The sequence below is a fragment of the Sminthopsis crassicaudata genome, chromosome 2 (genome assembly GCF_048593235.1).
Source record: "Sminthopsis crassicaudata isolate SCR6 chromosome 2, ASM4859323v1, whole genome shotgun sequence".
Taxonomy (NCBI): Eukaryota; Metazoa; Chordata; class Mammalia; order Dasyuromorphia; family Dasyuridae; genus Sminthopsis; species Sminthopsis crassicaudata.
This window is the reverse complement of record NC_133618.1, coordinates 310182987-310205917: the sequence shown is the minus strand read 5'-3', so window position 1 is coordinate 310205917 and position 22931 is coordinate 310182987. Positions and strand designations below refer to the sequence as shown.

The window sequence follows — 22931 nt, the reverse complement described above, 5'->3', positions numbered from 1 at the left end:
GCCCTTCTCCAGTCCTGTTGTACTTTTCCAGTTCTCCACAGTCTTTCAGAGATGAATCTGATAGTGCTTCTGGTACACTATGATGCAGCTCATCTGGACCAGGTGACTTGCATTCATTAAGGGAACCTAGATGCTCTCTTTCTATTTTCTTCTCTTGGTTACCAACTCCCTATTAGCTATTTTTGTTCTGTCCTCCCCAGGCTTAAGGTCATTGTTTGGACCTGGCAGAGAAAAAAGAAGCAAAATAAGCAGTTTTATCCTTCTCTGTCAACTGTTATTATCAATTTCATTCATTCACAGGATGATAGCTCCTCTATCAGCTAAACAAAGCTAAAAACTAAAGAAAACAGCCAACAATGACAAATGACTAGCAATCCTTGCTTTCTTCACTAGCTTCAGCTCCTTTTGAGCTTCCATACTCTTGATACTGTTCTTCCAGCATGAATTGTCAGGCTTTTGTATTTATTCTCTGTTATCTGCTTTGGCTTCCATCTTCTCTTTGTGTCTTTTCCAGGGTTCAGCAGGTTGATGAGTCCCCTGTGCATCCTCATCATTCTCTTAAATTGAGACAGCTCTACTTTTTCTTTCTCACTAGAATTGTTTCTCTTTGTGTTTCCAGAATTTCATCCCTTCAAAATTCCCATCCCTCCTGATCTACTATTCCCTGTAGAATTTATGACCATAGGATCCTAATTATCTTTCTGACGAACCTTTTGAACTCTATTTGTCTAAAATCTATAGTACCTGTCAGACTGTGCCCATCACTCCTTGACTTCTCTATCACCTGTCCTGAGATGGAAGCGGATGTTACTTCTCACCTCTCCACTATCAGAGCTACCCCAGTTTTCACTTCTACACACAATTCCTCCTTGAAAGTAAGACTCATGTCCAGGATAGAACGCACACACATAAATGCCCCCAATTTTTAAACACATTCAGTCCCACTACTGCCTCTATGATCTTACTCAAATTGCTTCATCTCTCTGGTTTTCAGTTTCCTGATGTGCAAAATGTGGGGCTCCAACTAAATGACCTCGAAGGACTTTTTCAGCTCTAAATATCTGAAACCAGGTCCCTGACTCTAGTCTATCCTTCTTTCTCTCCCTGCCCCTCCCCAATCCATTATAGGTGTTTGGTTGTTTTCATGTCTGACTCTTCACAACCTTATTTGAGATTTTCTGGACAAAGATCTTGGAGTGGGTTTGCCGTTTCCTTCTCCAGATCATTTTACAGAGGAGGAAACTGAGAAAACAGGGTTAAGTGACTGGTTCACACAGCTGTCTGAGGCCATCTTCCTGACTCCAAGGCTGACGACACTCTTATCTATTGTGCACTCCAGCCCAGATTGATTGTTTTTGTAAAAGGAGCCAGCCTGGTCTCAGTGATATTGATAAAGCCAGATTTGTCTTCTTGTTTACTTTGCTTGTTGCTTATACTTTGTGCATTTATGTGTAAACATTCCCACACTGTGGTCTTTATTACTGGACTCTTTTCTGGAATTCGATTTTGTGGTGGATTTCTAGTTGTCTTTCCTGTGTTCTTTCTATGATGTGGCAGTTGACTGATATCTAACTTAATAATAGCTATAAAAGGCAGTTTTCTCCATATTTTTTTACTCTTTTAAAAAAATAATAATAGCTTTTTTATTTTCCAAAATACTTGCAAAGATAATTTTCAATGTTCACCCTTGAAAAGCTCTGTATTCCAAATTTTTCTCCCTCCTTCCCCTCTCCCCCCTCCCCTAGACAGCAAATAGTCCAGTAAACATGTGCAATTTTTCTATATCTTTTATTACTCTGTGTGTACCTCTCCCCATTTGAAAACTAAGAAGAAACTTGGAGTGGGGATGCCTTGCGGAAAAAAAAATAATAGTCCAAGCAAAACAAATCCACACAGTGGTCATGCCCCCAAATGTTTACCTCTTTCTGTAGACTCGAGAGATGACCTCTTTGTCAGGAGGTAGTGAACATACTTCATCATAGGTGATGTGGTTGGTCATTACTTTGATCAGAGTTCTAAAGTCTTTCAGAGTTATTTTTGTTTGTAATTTTGCTGCCCTCTTATAAATTATTCTCCTCTTTGTGCTCATTTCATTCTGCATCAGTTCATGATTCTCTCAAATTGTCTTTTGGCATTTCTTATGGAGCAGTGAAGCATTACCACAGTTTATTCAACCATCATCCCCTTAAATTCCAATTCTTTTCTTCCCTTTCTCTGCCTTTTTAATCCAGCCCCCTGGATCAGGAAGTTTCTTTTTGCTTGTATTATTCCTTTTCCTATACCACTTGCTCTCCTGATTGTTTGATGTTATAGCTATAGAAAGCTGTGTCTTTGTACGTCTAACCCATTTTGACTATTTCAGGTAAGAGTCAAATTCATCTAATGTATTCCTTCTCCAACCCCTTTCTTATTCTCATATACACTTCCTCTCATATACTCCTCCTTGTAAATTTCCCTCTTTAACCTTTCTCTTTCCTATTTCAAACCTTCAGAACGTCACCACTCCATCCCTAGGAATTCTGCTTTTCAGTTTATCTCCCTTCTTACTCTTTGGAGATATTAAGGTTCTAGAGAGATAGATGGTTCTTCCCTCTTGCCTCCCCCCATTTTAATGTTAGCAATACCTCATTATATAGCTCCTTCTGATCTCTCACATAAATTTACTTTTCTAGGTCTCTCTGTATTCTTTTATTTGTGTTTCAGATCTAGGTCTTTTCATCAGAAATGCTTGAAAGTCTTCTATTCTACTAAAGGTCCGTTTTTTCCTTCTGTAGGATTATATTCATCTTTGAAGGTTAAAGTATTTTTGGTAGATTTTTTTAGTCTTTTGGAATATTGTATTCCAGAGTTTCCTCAGATTTATATTGGGAACTGCCAGGTCTTTTGTGATTCTGACTGTAATTTCTTGATACCTGACCTACTTCTTTCTTTCTAGTTTTTTTTTTTTTTTTATTTGATGTGAAAACTCTGGATTTTAAATATGACATTCCTGGGGCCGCTAGGTGGCGCAGTGGATAGAGCACCAGCCCTGAATTCAGGAGGACCCCAGTTCAAATCTGCCTCAGACACTTAACACTTCCTAGCTGTGTGACCCTGGGCAAGTCACTTAACCCCAGCGGGGGGGGGGGGAGGGGAAATAAATAAATATGACATTCCTGAGGGACTCTTGTATTCTTTTGAGGCAATGATTGGTGGATTCTGTATCTGCCCTCTGGTTCTAGTAAATCTTGGCAATATTTATACTTTCTTGAAAGAGAGTAGCCAGGCTTTTAAAAAAATCATTATTAAATTATCTATTCTTTGATCTGTTTTCTATATCAGATATTTTATATTTTCTTCTAATATTTCTTGCTATCTCAACAAAGTTTTCTGAGAGTCCCTTACTCAGTTAAAGTTTCTCATTTCTTTTCTAAGCCAGTTATTTTCTTTTTAACTCTTACCTCCAGAACTGGTATTTCCTTCTTTAAACTTTTGCTTCATTTCTTCTAGATAGCTGCTTAACTAATTTTTATTGCATCCTATTGTGTTAATTGATAGTTCCTAGGCCTTGGGACTAGGCAGCTAGCTAGATGGCAAAGTAAATGGAGTGCTAGACCTGGAATCAAGAATATTCTTCTTCCTGAATTCAAATCCAGCCTTGTGCACTTACTAGCTTTGTAACCCTGGGCAAGTCACTTAACTTTGTCTCAGTTTCCTCATCTATAAAATGAGCTAGTGAAGAAAATGGCAAACCATTCTAATGTTTGCCAAAACATATCCTAAATGAGGTCGCAAAAAGTCATGCATAACTGAAAAGGACTGACCAACAGCAACAGGCCCTGGAGTTAGTTGAGTGAAACAGAATTTGTTGGTGTAATTGCTTTAAATCTAAGAGGACAAGCTTGTATATTTCATTCATTCCTTTGTTTTTGTTATTTTTCTGGATAAAGCTTTTATTATTTTCAAGTCTTCTTGTAGATGACATTCTAACAATGCACATATTTATATTGAAGAAAATGTTCCCCTAGAGGCAGATTCATATTTGGAACAAATTTCTTTTCTTTATTTGTTTCTTTCTTTCCTTCTTTCCTTTCTTCTTTTCTTTCCTTCTTTCCTTTCTTCTTTTCTTTCCTTCTTTCTTCTTTTCCTTTTTTCCTTTCCTTTCTCTCTCTCTCTCTTTCTTTCTTTCTTTTTCTCTTTAATCTTGTTCTATTTTATTGTTTTCTTTTTCTTTTTAAAAAAATTAATAATATTTTATTTTTCCAAATGCATCAAAGATAACTTTCACAGCATTCATCTTGGCAAAGCCTTGTGTACCAGATTTTTCTCCCTCTTCTCCCTTTTCTTCCTTCCCCAAGATAGCAAACAACCTGAAATAAGTTAAACATGTGCAATTTTTATAAACATATTTTCATAGTCAACATGCTACACAAGATCGAGAGAAAAAAAATCAACACAAAAAGGGGAAAAAAACTAAGCAAACAAACAAACAACAACAAAAGGTGAAAATACTATGTTTTGGTCCACATTCAGTCTCCATAGCTCTCTTTGTGGATTCAGATGATACTTTCCATCCCAAGTCTATTGGATTTGCCTTGAATCACCTCATGGTTGAGAAGAGTCAAGTTCATCAGAGTTGATCATCATATAATCTTATTATTGTATATATTCTTCTTCTGGTTCCACTCACTTCATTTAGCGTTAGTTCATGTAAGTCTTTTCAGGCTTTTCTGAAATTAGCCTGCTCATCATTTCTTATAGAATAATAAATATTACATTTATATTGTTATTATTGGGTTTTTTTTGTTTGTTTTTTCGTTTCTGTTTTTTTTTTCCTGAGGCTGGGGTTAAGTGACTTGCCCAGGGTCACACAGCCAGGAAGTGGTGTCTGAGGTCAGATTTGAACTCAGGTCCTCCTGAATTCAAGGCTGGTGCTCTATCCACTGCGCCACCTAGCTGCCCCTGTTGTTATTATTGTTGCTGTTTGTCCTTCGTTCTTGAAAAGGACAATGACATCAGGAAGGCCATACCATGTCATGCAGGTTAATTGGATTTGAGTGAGGGAGGATTGGGCAAGGTCACCTGCCTCACTATCCCTTCCAGAGTTATCTAGGTCCAGTGGCAAGATATAGATCAAGATAATTAGAGATAATGCACCTATTCAGTGATCAAGGATAGGTAATAACTGGGGCAAAGAATGTCCTCTTTCACCTAGTCCAAAAAAATCTAAATAAATAAATGAATGAATCCAGGAAGGGAAGACCCTCAGGGTTTCCGGCCTAAGCAGAAATGACTGCTATTTACAGTTGGGTCCCAAATAGTGACCAAATGGGGCTGGGTCTAGGACCTATTGGTGAGCAGTTAGAATCAGATTGTTTTTGGTTTAAGGCTGGTCCTTAAGAAATTTAGCTAGTAAACCCCAAGATGTCTTGAGAGAGTTCAGATGTGCAAAAGAAAAAAAAATCTTATAAGAGCATCTATGTGGACAGAGGGAGGAAAAGAGGGTGGAAGGAAGGGAGGAGGGAGGGAGGAAAGAAGGAAGAAGGGGAGAGAGGGAAGGAGAGAGGGAGGGAGGGACAGAAGGAAGAAGGGGAGAGAGGGAAGGAGAGAGGGAGGGAGGGACAGAAGGAAGAAGAAAGAGAGGAAGGGAGAGAAGGAGGAAAAAAGGAATGTGGGGGAAGGAGGAAAGGAAGGGAGAAAGGAATCTTCCAATTGACAATTCCAGTTGGTGGGCCAGTTTTACCTAGAGATTGTTATTTGTCCTTCATTCTTGAAGAGGACCATGACATCAGGGAGATGATGCGTGATATGCAAGTGAATTGGGAGTGAGGGAGGCCTAAATAAGATCACCTGTCCTAACTTATTCAGCCATTCCCCAGTGAAGAGCAGCCATATTAATCTTACTTAGGTGTAGATCTGATACATACTGCTCTTACAGGAATGACAGAATGGTGCAGTGGAATCAGAGGACCTCAGTTTGAATCTTAGGTTTCTACTTTCTACTTCTCTGACCTTGAACAAATTACTTAACCTCTGTAGGTCTCAGTTTCCTCATCTGTAACAATCAGGGAATTTGATTAGATCCCCTCTGAGATCCTAAAATTCAAGTTATAAAGTAGTTCAACTTTGTTCTCCAAATGGCATTAGGAAAGGGCTCCTAAGGCCACCTTCTCTCCAGGAGCAGAGAAAGGAAAGTGTTGAATTAAAATTTGTGATGAAAACCACATTCTGGCATCATAGTTGTGTCCTTCCTGTGGGAGTTGGAAGAGAAGGATTGTTGATGGTAAATATTGCTGTTGGCTCAGTATTGAAGTCTCAGCAGTGGAACATCCAGTGTAGACTTTTCCATTAAAGGGGAGATGAAGGGAAATGGGTTTTTGATATCTAAATTAAGCCAACTCATGTGCTTTTTGATGGAGACTAGCTGGAAAGCCTATGGACCTAGTTTCTCCACGACTAGTTTCAGGGACTATTTTTCCAGGTTGACTGTTATTGCTCTCTTCTTCAGACTTGGGTGTCTCCTTTTTAGATATTTAGCAATGGGATAGGAGCAGCCCTCTTTCTCCAGCCCACTGAGCTCATTCTGTTAGATATTTACCCTCCAAACCAAGCTGGCTAATGAAAATGTTTTTAATTAATACGAGGCAGATTAAAACTCATTACAGCAAGGTCGTTGGTAATGAGAGATAATCATAAGGCAAATTATCGAGCTCCGAGTAAACTGAAGATGGAGCAGAGGCAGAGAGGCAGTAGCAGGGTTTGTGTGCCAGGTGGATGGGGAGGGAGGGAAGGACGGACACCCAGCAGAGGGGCTTGGGCTGGCCTCGGCCCGGGCAGGCTGTGGGCTCCCACGCCAGGAGCGTCTTCCATCCAGGCAGAGGCTGACCAAGCAAAAGGCAGAAGGTAGGTTTCTAGGCGGGCTGGTGAACGGGGTGGCTGTGTGCTGAGTAGTGAGCTGGGGGGGGAGAACTCGAGTGGGTGGATGGTAGGAGTGAGTTCATGTAATAATAGCTATTGAGTGCCAACAATTTGCTAGGTGTGGGGCAGAACATAATAATTATACATGTAATCTGCCTGTTGTGATTGCATTCTGCAGTCGATGGACAGGACAAAACACAGGGAGGGGATGAGAACGCCGACTTCTCTGGAGAGCTTTCAGTACTAATCTTCAGTTGAAGACTTTGGCGTGTGTTTGTGTGTTGTTGTTTTTTTAGAAATGTTCTGGATTTGGAGTTAGGGGCCCTGGATTTGAATCCCAACTCTGAATCCCTGGTTACGTTACCTGATTATCCCTAGCTTCCCCATGGTCCCCTCTAAATCTGACCCTGTAATCCCTGACCCATCCAGTTCTCTGCCCTCCTGATTGTATTTACTCACTTGCCACTTAACTTTCGTGTGTTGGTTTTCTTTTCAAACGTCTCCCCTACCAGACTATAGGCAGGAAGTATGTCTTATTGTGAGGCTCAATAAAGCTTCCTTGAGTGACTGATTGATTACCCTAATAAACAGACCAAACAGTGCCACGCATACACCCGGTGCTCAGTACTTCTCAGAATCTCAGCTAGACAGGCCTTCAGAAGTCAGCTAGTCCAGTCTGGAAAGAAAGTTCTCCAACAAGTGGCCATGCAGCCCTGAGTTAAAGACTTCCACTGGGGGGGGTTCACTGCCTCTTGAGGAAGTGCATTCCATTTTTGAATAGCTCTCATTAGTGGGCAGTTTTTCCTTATATCAAACCTAACCGTGTTTGTTCCTTTGCAGTTTCTGAACTTTGGCTCTAAACAGAATTCTTGTGTTGGTGGCATGCAGCGTGAAAATTCACATGGAGAAGCTGGTTTTAGATTATTGACTGGGTTCCATTTTAAACTGGGGAAAAATTTGCCTCTTGTTGGGAATACAATGCTTCTGGCCCAGCGCCCTCAGCCATCAGCCTGGGAAGCAGCCCCTGTAGGCACAGATACTCACCACCCAGACGAGAAACTTCTTGCCACTTTAGCACTGTCGAAAGGAAGAAAGGAAACAAACGTTCAGGTTCCTGTTATGTTTCAGAAACTCTGTCAAGAGCTTTACAAATATCAGCCATCCTTACAATAACCCTGGGAGAAGGTATTACTCTTGTCCCCATTTTAACATGGGTTAAATGACTTGCCCAGAATTACAAAGCTGATCTTGAACTCAAAAGTCTTCCTGACTTCAGACCAGGTGCTCTATCCGCTGTGCCATGAATGGGAAAAACACTAAAGAGGCATTAATATCTCCTTTGCATTGTACCCTAAGGATCCTGAGACTTCTCCATCTGACTTGACTCCTCTAATGGAGAAGAATTAGGATGTGAGATTCTTGAGGGCAAGGATTGTGGCATTTTTCTATTGATAGCATAAATATGTGTTTTGCACATAGTAAGCACTTAATAAATGCTTTATTTCCCTCATTCAGTCCTGCTATGGAAGCCAGCCACAGTTCCCTGCTTTCGTGGTTGCTAGTTTTATGAGAATGAAACCCTTGCCATTATCAGTCTGGCTTGTCTCTCAAATATACCATAGCATCCTCTGTCCCCATGTCTGTGGGCCAGACTGGGCCGGACATTGAGAGTGTGGGGGGTACATGTAGCCCCTCATGTGGACATCATTATGTTAAGGTCAGCGTTCACATCCTGTGTGAACTAAGCAACCAGAACCTGACCACAGCTCACCAACTTACAATCATTCACAAGTCTCCCCTTTCTCCCCTTACTTTTTTGGGGGATGGGGTAAGGGGGAAGATGTGTTCTACTTTGCTTTTTTTTTCTTTTAACATCTTCTTTTATTTCCATATAGGCTTTGAAAGAATTTATCTTCCGAGATCCTTAGATAGCTACTATTCTAAGCCATATGGGAGTCAGATACAACTAAGGGTCTCGGGCGAATGTAATCAGAGAGTGTTTCTGCATTCCAGAGACCACTATTACCTTGTCTTACGGGTCAGCTCCACTCAGGAGCTCTCCTGTGGTAAGAAGGGAAGGGGAACAGTCCAGGTCATCTCCTTTTCTCTAACTTTTGCGAGGAGGACTCCGGAGGCATTCGAAAACCATGAGTCACAGCGGTCTGGGGTAACAGATGGGCAGAGCAGTTTTGCCTCCTCACCAGCCCTTATTCCCCCTTCATTCCCACCTCCCTTTTGGCCTTCAGGCATGTAGTTTTTCTCTCTTGCTAAACGTGCTTATGACACACTCCTGGGAAGGTATTTGCGCTGGTTGAGCCTGGTGCCTTCCTCCTATTGCGTGCTGCCTCTCTTGCCTTTCAAACAGCTGGGGAGATGTGTGTCCCTCGGGAGTGACGTGGTTCTGGGTCTCCGTGCAGGGCCACATGCCGACCTTCCTGCTGAAAGAAACCACGCTGCTTCCTCTCCCACAGATGCCTTATAGGGGCCTCTGAGGGCCCCTCCCCGGGTCTGTGCTTTTCCTCTGGGCTGGTAATGGTGCATCTCTCCTTCGCTGGTGCCGCATGCCGAGGACAGTTATCCGAGCTGCATAAAAGCTATTTACCCGCAATGGCCTGAACTTGGTGTGCTGCGATGCTCCGCCAGGCGCAGGGGTGAAGAGGGGCCTTTCCCCTTCTTCTCTCAGCCACTAGAGAAGGGAGATTTTCTTTCCCTCTTTGTTGAGAACCTTAGTTGGCTTGAGATGCTGCTGCACCATCAGGCATTTGTTAAATGACTACTGGGTTAGGTACCAGGTGTGCAAAGACAAAAACAAAGCTGTCTTTATCCTCAATCAACAGCCCATGTCCATCTAATAAATCCAGCGGGGTCGGGGAGAGCTGTTGTGAGGGTCAGCAAGGGTCTTGGTCAAGACTTGGCAATTGAGTTGGGCTTGGGAAGGAGCAAGGGCTTCCGAGAGGCTAGGCTTGGGAGGGAGTGCATTTTAGGCATGTGGGGGACAGCTGTGCACAGACATGGAGAGAGAGGGTGGGATGGCATATCTGAGAGACAAGCACGTCTATAGAATGCATTATGGTCCGGAAAGGTAGGCTGAGCAGAGAGGGAATTGTAAAAGTCCACACTTGCTTACAGGATATAACACAGATTCTCAACCTTGAATTCTGTTTTGCAAATATTGATTAAAGGCCTAATCTTCCTCTTCCCAGCCATATTACTCCCTTTGAGTACTCTGGGTTCCAAGGCACAGGGTAGTAGATAGAGACAGTGGGCTCCAGTGGGAAGAGAACTGTTTTTGGAGTTAAAGGCCCTGGCTTAAATTCTGCCTCTGCAACTTATTTGCTAATATAAGGAAGGAAGGGAATGGATAATTTATTAAGTGTTCTTTATGGGTCAGACACTATACTTAGCCATTTACAAATATCTCATTTGTAAATATGCAAATAACCTTAGTTCTAATATTTACAGCTGTTACCTCTTTTTTAATTTTAATTTTTTATTAATAGTATTTTATTTTTCCAAATACATGTAAAGGTAGTTTTCAACATTCACCTTTGCAAAAACCTGTGTTTCAAACTTTTCTCCCTCTTTTCCCTTCTCCCCCGTTCTTAAGATGGCAAGCTATCCAATATAGGTAAAACATGTGCTGTTCTTTTTTGTTTGTTTGTTTAAATACCTGTTAGATCCAATATATGTATACATATTTATACAGTTATCTTGCTGCACAAGAAAAATCAGATCAAGAAGGAAGAAAAGAAAAACTGAGAAAGAAAACAAAATGCAAACAAACATCAACAAAAAAAGTGAGAATGCTGTGTTGTGATCCACACTCAATTCCCACAGTTCTGTCTCTGGGTGTAGATGGATCTGTTTGTCACTGAACGACTGGAACTGGTCTGAATCATCTCATTGTTGGAGAGCCACATCCATCAGAATTGATCGTATAGTCTTGTTGTTGCCATGTATAATGATCTCCTGGTTCTGCTCATTTCACTTGTGCTGTTCTTCTAAACATATTTCCATATTCATCATGCTGCACAAGAAGAATCTGAGGGGATAACTGAGATAAAAAGACAAGCAAACAAAAATAGGTGAAAATGCTGTGCTTTGATCCACATTCAGTCTCATAGTTCCATCACAAGTCTATTTGTCGAGGAATTGCCTCAACTTACTGCATTTTTGACAAGAGCCAAGTCCAGCACAGTTAATTATCACATGATTTGTTGTTACTGTGTACATGTTCTCTTGTTTCTACTCACTTCACTCAGCATCAGTTAACATAAGTCTCTCCAGGCCTTTCTGAAATCAGCCTCCTCACCATTTCTTAAAGAACAATAATCCATTCTCTTCATATACCATAACTTATTCAGCCATTCCCCAACTGAGGGGCAGCCCCTAACTTTCCAGTTCCTTGCCACTACAAAAAGGGCTGCCACAAACATTTTTGCATATGTATGTTCTTTTACTCTTTTATGATCTCTTTGGGATACTAACCCAGTGGAGACACTACTGGATCAAAAGGTATAATAGACAGTTTTATAGTCCTTTAGTCACAGGTCCAAATTACTCTCCAGAATGGTTGGATCATTCACAACTCCAACAATGCATTGGTGTCCCAGTTTTTCCTATATTCCCTTCAACATCTATCATTATCTTTTCCTGTCATCTTATCAATCTGTCTTAGTCAGTCTTAGCAGTCATTTCTCTTATCAATAGTGACTGAGAGCATTTTTTCATATGACAAAAAATGACTTTAATTTCTTCATCTGAAAATTGTCTGTTCATATCCTTTGGTCATTTATCAATTGGAGAATGGTTTATATTCTTCTAAGGTTTACTCAATTCTCTATATATTTTAGAAATGAGGACTTTATCAGAAACACTGCCTATAAATTTTTTTGCTAGTTTTCTGCTTCCCTTCTAATCTTAGTTGCCTTAGTTTTGTTTGTGCAAAACCTTTCTAATTTAATGTAATAAAAATGATCAGTTTTATATTTCATAATTTTCTTAAGATCTTTAGCCATTAATTCTTCCCTTCTCTACAGATTTTACAGATATCTTCTTTGATCCGAGTTTCAATTTCTTCATCCATGAAAAGACAGACTATGTCCTTTCCATTTCCAAACCAATCAGTTAACGATTCATTCCTCTGTTATTGACTGCCTTATAGGTAGTCTTAGTGACTGCCAGCTTCCCATCTGCCTGTTCTGCCTAAGGAAGTCTTCTTGCCGCCGGACTTTAATGACTAGAAGAAAAAGTGAGGTTGACAACTCTGTGCAACTCTGCCTCATTTAAATCCAGTTCATGTGCGAGCTAAGATATTCCCATGATGTCCTTCCCTCTGAAAAGGAAGGATGAACAGCAGTGACTGCAACTTTAGACCTGCCCATGTGGAGTTGAGCCACAACTGACTTGACATCGGAATATGGCATGGTCATTCTTTGGACCTCGGTGTAGTCTCTTTCACAAACATTTACAAAGCATGGGTCACTCTGCTAGGCACCGGTCTCATAAATATAATAGATACCCTCAAGGAGCTTGCATATTACTAGATTTCCTATGTAATTGTTCCCTCTTAAGAGAATGGGAAAGACCTCCTCCCTAAAGGACTTTCTTGACTGCTGCAAAGTGAGGTGATCTCTCTTGCTTTTGAACTCTTAACATATTTATCTCTATCTCTCATTCAACATTAAATATATGCTTATGCGAGATATCTCTTTGATCGTCTTGAGTTGGTATTAAAATTTCATATTATTTGTTTCATAGGTGGTTCAGTGGATAGAGTTTCAGGCCTGAAGTCTATAAAACTCATCTTCCCGGGTTCAAATCTGTCCTTAGACACTAACTAGCTATGTGACCCTGGATGCTTAATCCTTTTTGCCTCAGTTCCTCATCTGTAAAATGAGCTGGAGAAGGAAATGACAAAAGCACTCTGGTATCTTTGCCAAGAAAACTCCAACAAGGGTCACAAAGAGTCAGACGTGACTGAAATCACTGATAGAATTATTTGTTTCATAGATTGTGACTTTTTCCCCTTTCTTCCTTCTATGCCATAGATTGTAAGCTCTTTAGGAGGAAGAACTGTGTCTTACGTCTCTTTTTATCTTCCATAATTCTCAGGAGAGTGCCTTGTACTTAGCTGATACTCAATATATGCTTTTGGGGTTGAGTTTATTTGTATAAGGGACTTCTAGATGTCCTCCCCCCCCATAACACTCCAGTGATCTCTTGTATTCTGTTTATATGTATTTTGACATTTCTTAGCTCTTCAGTAGCAAAATATAGGTATAAAGCTTTGAAAACCTTAGTTGGTTACAAGTACATGGTACAGGAATCAAATACATATAGCCAACCCTAGTAGTAAACAGAATAAAAATCAGTATGATATGATAAAGTATGATAAAAATCCGTATGATATGTTAAAAAATCATTTCCCCCAAATAACTGCCTGGCCTACCACTAATTTAACACTTGAAATTTCCACCATTGGCATCATTCCTGTGGCTCTCAGATGGCCCTGCTGTTTATTTAAAAATCAGCTCATTAGTAGCTATTAATAAACTAGGAGTAATTGCTTTATCAGATTAGCTAGTTGTCAACTTGGCTCTTGGCAGTTAAATTTTGATGTGGGAAATCTGAATATGAGACCACGGAAGGAACCAGTTGTAGATCGGACATGTAGAGCATTTCTGAGCATCCCGGAATAAGGAGGGAAGAGCCAGAGTTCTCAGGACAGAGAACCAAAGAAATGTGGGAGTGCCTCATATCTTTTCTTTCAGGGCTATTGCTATTTAGACCTCTACTCACAGCAGGGGAAATATCTTATAAGATCATAGGTTTAGATCTAGAACTCCAACGCGCCCCCCCCCCCCAAATTTTATTTAAAGTCACTGAAGCCCAGAGAAGTTAAGGCACCTGGCCACAGTCAGACAAGTAGCAAGTGACCAATGTTAGATTTGGACTGTAGTCTCCTGATACTAGTGCCCAGCACACAGGAGGTGCTTAATAAATGCTTGTTGACTGACTGACTGACTAGGATCCAGAACCCTTTCTACTATGGCACCATGGGAAGTATGCAGGGCAGAAACAATGTCAGAAGCGTATACTTTGTGGTCTTTAGCTTGGGTTCGTCTTCCGGCAGGTCCACCGTCGCTCAGCTGAGCGCCTCCGAGAGCTCTGCTGTGCCAACAGAGGCACCTTCATCAAGGTGGGCCAGCACCTCGGGGCCCTGGATTATCTGCTGCCTGAGGAGTATACAAGTACCTTGAAGGTCCTGCACAGCCACGCCCCGCAGAGCAGCATGCAGGAGATCCAGCAGGTGATTCGGGAGGACCTGGGCAAAGAGGTACGCACCGGAGGCTCGTGGCAGGGCCTGGAACGAGGTGGGGGGCTAGGACTGCTGCTGTCGGAGGCGGCCTTAGCGCCTCGTGTGCACACAGAGCTGGTCTTGAGATACTGTTGTCTTTGTGGCCTGGAGAGATTGGGGGTGTAGGAGACGGTTAAGACTTGTTGATTCTGGAATTTGAGGGATCCAGATGGAGAGGTAAGCTGGATTGGCCCTCTGACCTTCCTTTTTCTAGGGTAACTTTGCCTAAACTGAGAGGGTTTGGGAAAGAGAAAGAGAGGGGAGGAGAAGACTTAGGGCTGGATGTAGGTCAGGAAGATGGGGGTCAGGAACAGGGGTCACAGGCGCAGGGGAGGGGATTGGCGCAGCGCCTGCCCACGAACTGCTCTGCCTCCTGCCAAGCCTGTCAGCCTTCTGTTTCCAGCAGAACCAATTTCACCCCCAAATTAAAACTAAATAAATCACTTTAATAACAGTGTAAATCGTGTCTCTGCTCACATGTGGCAGCACAGTAGGGGTGGGTGTGAGGGAGAGAGAGAGAGAAGGGAAAAGAGAGATTAACCCTTTTCCACGAGTCTTCGCTGCTTTGTTTCCAGAAGAGGGGCTGTGAAAAACTGGGAGGAAGGCATTTGGAAATAGAGGCTTCCTTCAAACTAGGCGAGAATGCAGCCGGCATCTCTGAGTGCCTGCAAACGGGGCTGGTCAGAGGGGAAATCAGGCCTTCCCTCCAGCTGGGCTGTGCTGCTCCAGCTCTCTTCGAGCAAGGGAGTTTGACATTGTGAAAGGACACTGAATCCGGGCTGTCTGTTTAGGGACTCCTTGTCTTCATTATCCCGTCCCTCCTTTTGCCAGCCTCTCTCACAGGCTCTCTCTGACCAGCTAGCACTCCTCGGCGTCCTGTCTCAGTAGACATCACAGTCTGTCTCAGACCTGGCAGGGGATGGGGTCCCTGCGGAAGTCCTCAGAGGCTCCCCCTTCCTCTGGTTCTGGGGATCCCCGGCACCCCGACTCCCTCTTCCTCGGCCCCACTTTCCCTCCAGTTACATGCTCCCCTCTCCTCTGTCTCCCCAAAGATGTCTTTTCTCCTCCACACTAGGGAGATGACAGTTTCCTGCTGACACACTTTGCCTGGGTGGGTTGGATTGGGTGACATTTTCCTAGTCTGTGGGTGGAGGGGAGGTGAAAGGGGCTATGTGGGAAGCTGGGTAGGTGAACGTGGGGGTGTCAGGGCGGGGGACAAAGATGTTTGTGTCTCCTCCTCCCTCCTCCAACAGTTCTCTACCAGAGCTGCCTTTCTCGTGAGTTCTTCTCATCATTAATTATACATTTGGAGTGCTACCCTCCCAGTAAGTCTCATACTTACGTTAACCTGCTGCGGGGGTCCGTAGCAAGAACCTGATCTGATCTAGGGAAGTGGTATGGAATAGGCTCTAGACTGAGAGTTAGGAAGACTTGAGTTCAAGTATCCTGCCTCAGACACTTAGCTCTGTGAGCCAGGCCAAGACACATGACTGCTCTGCCTCCGTTTCCTCGTCTGCAAAGTGAAGGGGCTGGACTTGTGGTCTTTAAAATTCCTTCTAACTTTATGTATTTATGTGGTTATTTTCAGAGGCAACTGGGGATATGTGACTTGACTAGGGCCACATAAGTAAATGTGAAGGGTCTGAGGCCGGATTTGAACTGAAATCCTCCTGGCTCCACTATTCACTGAGCCGTCTAGCTGCCCCACCTTCCAACTTTAAATCTATGATTAATTCCTGATCTTAAGAACCATATTAGCCATATGAGATAGGGATTTAATTCTGCTTGAATCCAGAGATCAGAAATAGAGCTCATGAGTGGAAGCTATAATGGGGTCGATTCTAGACACAAGAAACAAGTCAATACCAGAAAATAACTCCTAACAATTAGAACTGTCCAAAAATAAAATGGACTGGCTTGGCTTAACAGTTCTTAGATTTACATTTGGACCTTAGATGCCACAGAATCCAACTTTCTTATTTTACAGATGAGGAAATTGAGGCCAGTAGAACCTGTAGTAGAACTACAGTATCAGGGATTGGTTCCTGAACCCAGGTATTCCATGACTTCGTGGCATTCCCCAGGCAACTTCAAACTAGGCAGAAGCCTCTCTGGCTCTCCTTCATCTCCCACCAGAATTTGGTCCTCCTGTCCTTGGAACTTAGGGAAAGCACAAATGGGGTACCGCACTACTTCCTGTCATGATTGCTCTTGGCCAACCCTGCCTTTTCCATCTATGGTTATCCTATATGTATGGTCTTCCCCTATTTAGCTTGGCTGCCCTTTGAAGGCAGGAACTCTATTATTTGCAGGTATTTATATATATTAGCACATAGTAAGTATGTAATAACTATTTTTTCCTCTCTCCTTTCCTTTTATCCCTCCATTCCTTCTCCCTCCTGCTTTCCATTCCTTTTATCCTTCTCTCCCTTTCTTTTTTCCATCCCTTCCTTCCTTTCTTCCTTCTTTTCCTTCTTTCTTTCTTTCTCTTTCCTTTCCTTTCTTTCTTTTTTCCTTCCTTCCTCCATTTCTCCCTTTTTTCCTTCTTCCCTCCCTTTCCTTTCTTTCTTTCACTCCCTCCCTCCCTCCCTTCCTTTCTTTCTTCTTCCTTCCCACTATTTTTTCCCACTTTACTACATTATTTTTTAGGAAGCAGTAAAATATTAAGTCTTTTAGAATGGTTTAGATGACTACCTTTTTGGAAAGATTAAAGTGAATTTGTTTCCCTTGAGGATTAGACTAAATGACCTATAAGATTCCCTTCCAAATCTTAGATTCTGTGATTCTATGTTAGTAGGCTACAATTTCTCGTACATTAAGGAAAGAGCTGAAGGCTGACTTGCATCACTATCCTATTTCTGGAAACAGAGTCCTCCCCTCCGCCCCACTGTCTGAAATGGCAAGGTTGGGGTAACCTCCTTATTTTGGATTTCAAACTTTATCCCATGAGTTAACAGTACCACAGAGTGAGAGGCTGACTGAACAGGGCCATTTCTGCCTGGGCTCTTCTTATTTGATTTGGTCTATGTTGACTTAGGAATGATTTAGGACTTGCCTCCAAGATTTTTGTGCTTCCCAGGAAAGTCAAAATTGACTTCAAGTTGGATAAGGGATGAGACTCTTATCCTCTAGGAGAATTGAGGTTCATAATTTACTGTATTTGGTGTGATTCCATTTGGTGTTACATTCTACTGACTTCCCTTGGAAGCTTGCACCTCTAGAATGAAGGAGAGGGAAGGAGAAGGTATGTAGAATGGATGCTGCCTCTTGGGTGCTTGAGATCAGAGATTTATAGGCTTAATTTGGGGAAAGAGAAGTAATTTGTAATATGCTAGAAATCAGAAAACAAGTTCTATATTTGGCTTTGCCAACTACTTGTATAATTTTTGAACAAATCATTTAACATCTTTGGGCTTCCTTTCCTTCTTCTAGAAAATGAGAAGTTGGACAAGATGATATTTAAAGTCTCCATTTTAACATCTATAAGCCTCTTGGGCTGCTTCTGACAGAAACAATTGCTCTGACCCAGCCCTCAGAGAATCTTACCTGAGTGCCTGGGACACTACTGGGCCCAGAGTAATGGGCCCAGATCCGTTGCTTATTCCTCTACCCCAGGCTTAGGCATTTCCTAATCCTGACAAGGAACAATTCTTTCTTTTAGTCTCTTCTACTCTGCTCAGTTCTTAAAACATTTCCATTCCTGTGCTTTGCCTCCACATATTATATTCCTCCTGCCCTTCCATCTGACAAAAGTCTACCTATTCTTCGAGACCCAGCTGAAATCCGATTTGCTTCAGGGAGCCTACCCTGAACATCACAGGCTTCCTTGATCTTATAGGCTGCAGACAGCTGAAGTAGGCTCCGTGGCACGCTTAGAGTTTGGTCAGCCATTGAAGATGCCACGGTCATCCTCTGCATCCTGGGCCATCGCTAGTCGCCATGACTTTTGTCCTGCCACTGGACTTCTGTGGCTCAGGAAGAGAGAGCAGTTCTGCCTCACTTAAATACAGTGTACACACAAGACAGGGCATCTCCTCCATCCTCTTCAAAAATGACAGATGCGAGGTTGTAGACAGGTCTTTGTCTGAACTCTTCCCGGCTTCCCTCAGACCAACATCAGAACAAGCCTCTGAAGGGGGTTTGGAGGGACAGAACCCACAAATATTTGGAGTGTAACAATTTCCAGCAGGAGATATTTTGGAAGAGCTTCAGGAAAGGTCTGTCTCAGAGTCAGGCAGGTGGAGAGGTGGCCTAATGCAGGCCCAGTGCAGGGAGAGCCAGGGAGGTCTTTTAGAAGGGCAGCCAGGGAGGAAAGGCTTCTGTGTTCCGGGGAGATCTACGGGGAGACTCATACCTCAAATACAGCAGCGTTGGCTAGTCTGGCCTGGTTCAGAAGTCAGTGGATCAGCAGACTGGCTGTGAGACATCCAACGCAACTTCAGAAGGCAAATTAGTGAGCTCCTGAGCCCCAGCATAATGGGGAACTTGGATACACTCACCCAGCACTGGAAGGAAGCTGGCAGCAATGTGAAGCTGCTGTCACTTGTAGAGGAAGCTTGGGACAGTCTCCTCTTTGCCCTGAGAGCAGACCTAGACCTTTAAAAATGAGCAAAAAAGCAAAGAGAGCTCTGACCATAGGCAGCTTTTGTGGAGGCAGGGAAGAACGGCCCTCAAACTCTGAGGACACTAAAGGCAAAACGTCTCCAGATAAAGCCTCAAAGGCTGATAGGAGATAGTCTCCAACTCAAAAGGCTTTCTTGGAAGAATTCAAAAAAGATTTTTAAAAAGAGAAGAAAAATGGGGAAAGGAAATGAGAGCTTTGGAAAAGGAAACAAATTGTGGGAAGAAAATCACTCCTTAAAAAATAGATTTGGCAAAATAGAAAAAGAAAATAACTTGAAAAACAGAATTGGTGAAATGGAGACAGAACAACTCCCTAAAATATAGAATCGGTGAAATGAAAAAATGAAAGATGAACAACATCATGGAGTTAGGGCTGCAGGGGACCATAGAGGCCATTTAATCCAACCCCTTCATTTTGATACGGTGATGGTTGCCCTTCGTTCTCCGAGAGGACCACAATGGCATTCCTGTGTTAGAGTCACGTTACAGTGCGTCCAGCTGTGGCTGATCAGACCGATACGGGCTTGAGATGTTCTGCCGCAGAAACTGAGACCCAGAAAGGGTTAGTTGTCCAGATCCCTAGGTAAAAAAGAGTAAGGTTAGAATTTTCCTCATCCATAATTCCTTCCATTACTGCTGTTCAGTTACGTCTGGTGCTTTTTGGCCCCATCTTCCTGATTTTAGGCCTAGTTCCCTATACGTGAGCCACCTAAGTCCCTCTCTTTCCATCGTGTGACTCTTTAACTAACGCTATAACATGTAGTCTGTGCTAGGGATGTCAGAAACACAAGCCAGGAACCGGACTGAAATGTCATCGGGCAACGAAGTGCAACAGAACATCCGTAATGTTAATGTGCTCTTGGGAGGCAGTGTGCGGCCTGCAGGGGCTCTTCTGGACCACGCAGTGGCCTCGAGCTGCTGTTTGAGTGTGCTACCCCAGCTCTCCACAGTTTGTCCACGAGTAAGTGGGAGTCCCGGCCAGTGGGGAATGGCGGGGCAAGTTAGGATATGTGAAGGTGGTATTGTGCTGTAAAAAATGATCAGCAGGCTGGTTTTAGAAAGGCCTGGAAAGATTTTCGTGAACTGATGCTGAGAGAGCAGGGCCACTAGAACGTTGTGCACAGCAACGTCTGGATTGTACAATCAGCAACTGCGCTAGAATCGGCTCTTCTCAGTGGGTCAGGACTCCGAAGCAATCCCAGTAATGTTGGACGGGAAACGCCATTGCCATCCAGAGGGAGGACTGGGGAGACTGAATGTGGATCAACACAGGCCGCTTTCACCTTTTTTCTGTTTTTTTTTCCCTCCTAGTTTTTCCCATTTGTTCTGATTTTTCTCTTCTCATACGATTCATATGGAAATATACAAAAAATGAATGTACAGATATAATAAAAAATCATTCTACATGTATCTGGGGAAATAAAAATAATTAAATAACTAAGCCTTAAAAATAAGCCTAAAAACAAGGAGCCCTTGCCTAAGTTATCCAGCTAATAAATGGCAATCAGAACTTAGAACCCGATCTCCTGACTGCCCGTGCCCATTCTGCCCTTCCCCCATAACTGAGCCACGTTTGAGCGGCTCGTGCTGCAGACAAAACTTTACCCCACAAGGAGGAGGTGGGTGGGCTTGCAGATGTGCGCAGCATGAGTAGGAGCTTGTGAAATAGTCTTGCCTCGTTACACCAGGAAGCTGGGCATCCAGCTCAGCACGGAGCCTGGTGGTCAGCCCTGGTTCCTGCCAGGCAGCTGCTATGCTGAGTTTCACCAGTAGATGGTGCTCAAGTTTGAGAGCAAGCTGGTGGTGGGAGCTGGAGCCTGTGGGAGAGAATTCCCATCCCGAGGCTGGGAGGTCCAGCCCCCTCAGGCCTGGTCCCGAAGCACCGGCCCGGCTCCTCATCTTCACTGCCCTGTGAAGGCCGACTCCTTCCGCTCGTGAGGAGGGCCTTCGGAGGACCAGAGCCCAGAGGGCTTCCTCTTGGTTCTGAGGGGGAGCATCCTCCTCTCCTCGGAGCACTGGAGCCATGGCGGGCAGAGCCAAGAGCACTGCTCACGGACGGCCGGGGCAGGACGGGTGCATGGCCAACACACCAGCCGCTGCTGTTTTTTCCCCTTTTATAGGGTATGTGGCTGGGAATCCTGGGAGAGAGAAAGCTTTAAGAAGTAAATCACAAGTGACCCAGAGGGCAACCAGAGGGACACGTTAGGAAGCATGTCGTCACGGTGACCTGTGCGTGCAAAATGGCTTAGAAGTACCGTTTAGGAGACTAGAATTAGAAAGGGAGGTATGCGCTCAGTCATCAGAGGGTTAACAGATGGACTCCTTCTGGATGCTTCCCTGGGACGGAGGCGATGTCAGAAGTCCCAAAGAAAGATCTCCAATTGCATTTTCCCCTTTTCCCCCAAAGGGGATCGAAGTCAAACAGGATGAGAAATGTGAATAGGTTGTGATATGTACTTTCCGAGGAAGTACCCACCTTAGTGGATCCACTCAAATAGTAAAATACACTCCCAAGTCTCGTTGTATAAACAGATAGATATAGTTTATTTCTTTATTAATTCATTGCTATATATACTAAGTACCATGTGTAGCCTACAGTGTGAGGTAAAAATCCCAGAGTTCATGGGACACATTAAGAGGCGAGATAAGAATGCACGTACACCATAGCTATAATACAGTGTACTTGTACAAGGGATTCACCGCCCGATGGTGACGGCTCATTTTTGTCTGTCCCAGCCGCCCAGCGCACAGTAGGTGCTGAATGCACTCCTAGCAGCTGACTGACTGGTGAGCTTCCCGCTACTTCCCTGAGGTGGTGTTAGAGAGCAGATGCAATCTGTTCCCCAGCCCGTGTGTTAAGCTTCTGCAGGTTGGTAGAATCTGCTGAGCATATGCCTGCCGGCAAAGCCTTCAAGAGCTCAGGGTCATCTCCCCACCACAGTGGAGGCCGCAGTACTTCTGTCTCTGACGGACACTTTAGATGGGCAGTGAGCTGTATCTCCATTGGAAGAGGAGAAAGGAAAAGATTGATGGGTCTTTGGAAATTTCATACCACTTTTAGTGATTTAATGAGCTGTTCTTTGGCACTAAACCAGTCTTCTGGTGATGCTATATGAATGCTACCGTATGGATCACAGAACATCATGTGATTTTTGAAGAATCAAAATTATGGGCAATACAAAGGGCAGAGGAAATGCTCACAACAGACAAGTAGATTATAAGTAGGCTGTAATATACTGTCAAAGAGGATTTGAATAGAAGCAGTAGTATAAAAGGGCCATAATTTTAAAAAAGGAAGTAAATAGGTAATACATCAAGAACAAGGGAAACAATAATAATGATGGTTAATATTTATATAGCACTTTTGGTTTGATTTTTCCCAACAACTCAATGATACAGTCCTGTTATTCCCATTTTACAGATGAGGCAGCTAAAAGAGGCTGAAAGATTTGTCCAGGGTCACACAGCCAGTAAGTGTCTGAGGTATAATTTGAACACAGGTCTTCCTGACTCCAAGTCTAGTATCCTATTCACCACAGCACTTAGATAACAGATAGTTCAAATATTGCAGCATACTCATAAAATGCTGAAGTATTCAGAAAGAGGAAGGCCTCCAGTACATTTGTTAGATCCTTGAGAAAAGCTTTATGGAAAGCCACAAACCGGAATCACCTAATCAGCAAATATTTAAAGCATCTACTGTGTATTTGACATTGTGATAAGCTGTAGGGATTCAAATCTAAAATTGGGACTGCCCCTGCCCTCAAGGAACATGCAATCCACATTTGGTATATAATGTTGAGGAGAATTTCCAAAAAATGAGGTCAAATGAGGCAACAGTCATTTCTAGCTGAAGAATGATTAGGGAAGGTGATTCTTGACCTGGGCTTTGAAGAATGGGTATAAGTTCAACCAGACAGATATTTATGTGTGGGACAGTTGTTGGGGAAGATAGTCTGTGTGGGAAGGTACATAGCATGATCAGAGAATGGTGAACGAACCATTTTGGCTAGAGCATTGTATATGAATCTGTGAGTTAATGTGATTTGAG

The 22931-nt window shown here is 43.1% G+C and overlaps 1 protein-coding gene across 4 annotated transcripts in view; it reads left to right on the top strand.

Moving 5' to 3' along the window:
* Nucleotides 1-22931, top strand: part of ADCK1 (aarF domain containing kinase 1) — a 147600-nt gene that overhangs the window by 34391 nt on the left and 90278 nt on the right. For 3 of the 4 annotated variants that reach the window (XM_074289878.1, XM_074289880.1, XM_074289879.1), the window contains one exon: nt 14033-14236. The exons of the other annotated variant lie outside the window; for it this stretch is intronic. In XM_074289878.1, the coding sequence (XP_074145979.1) occupies nt 14033-14236 (204 nt within the window). The remainder of the gene's footprint in view (nt 1-14032; nt 14237-22931) is intronic. 4 annotated transcript variants of the gene reach the window in all.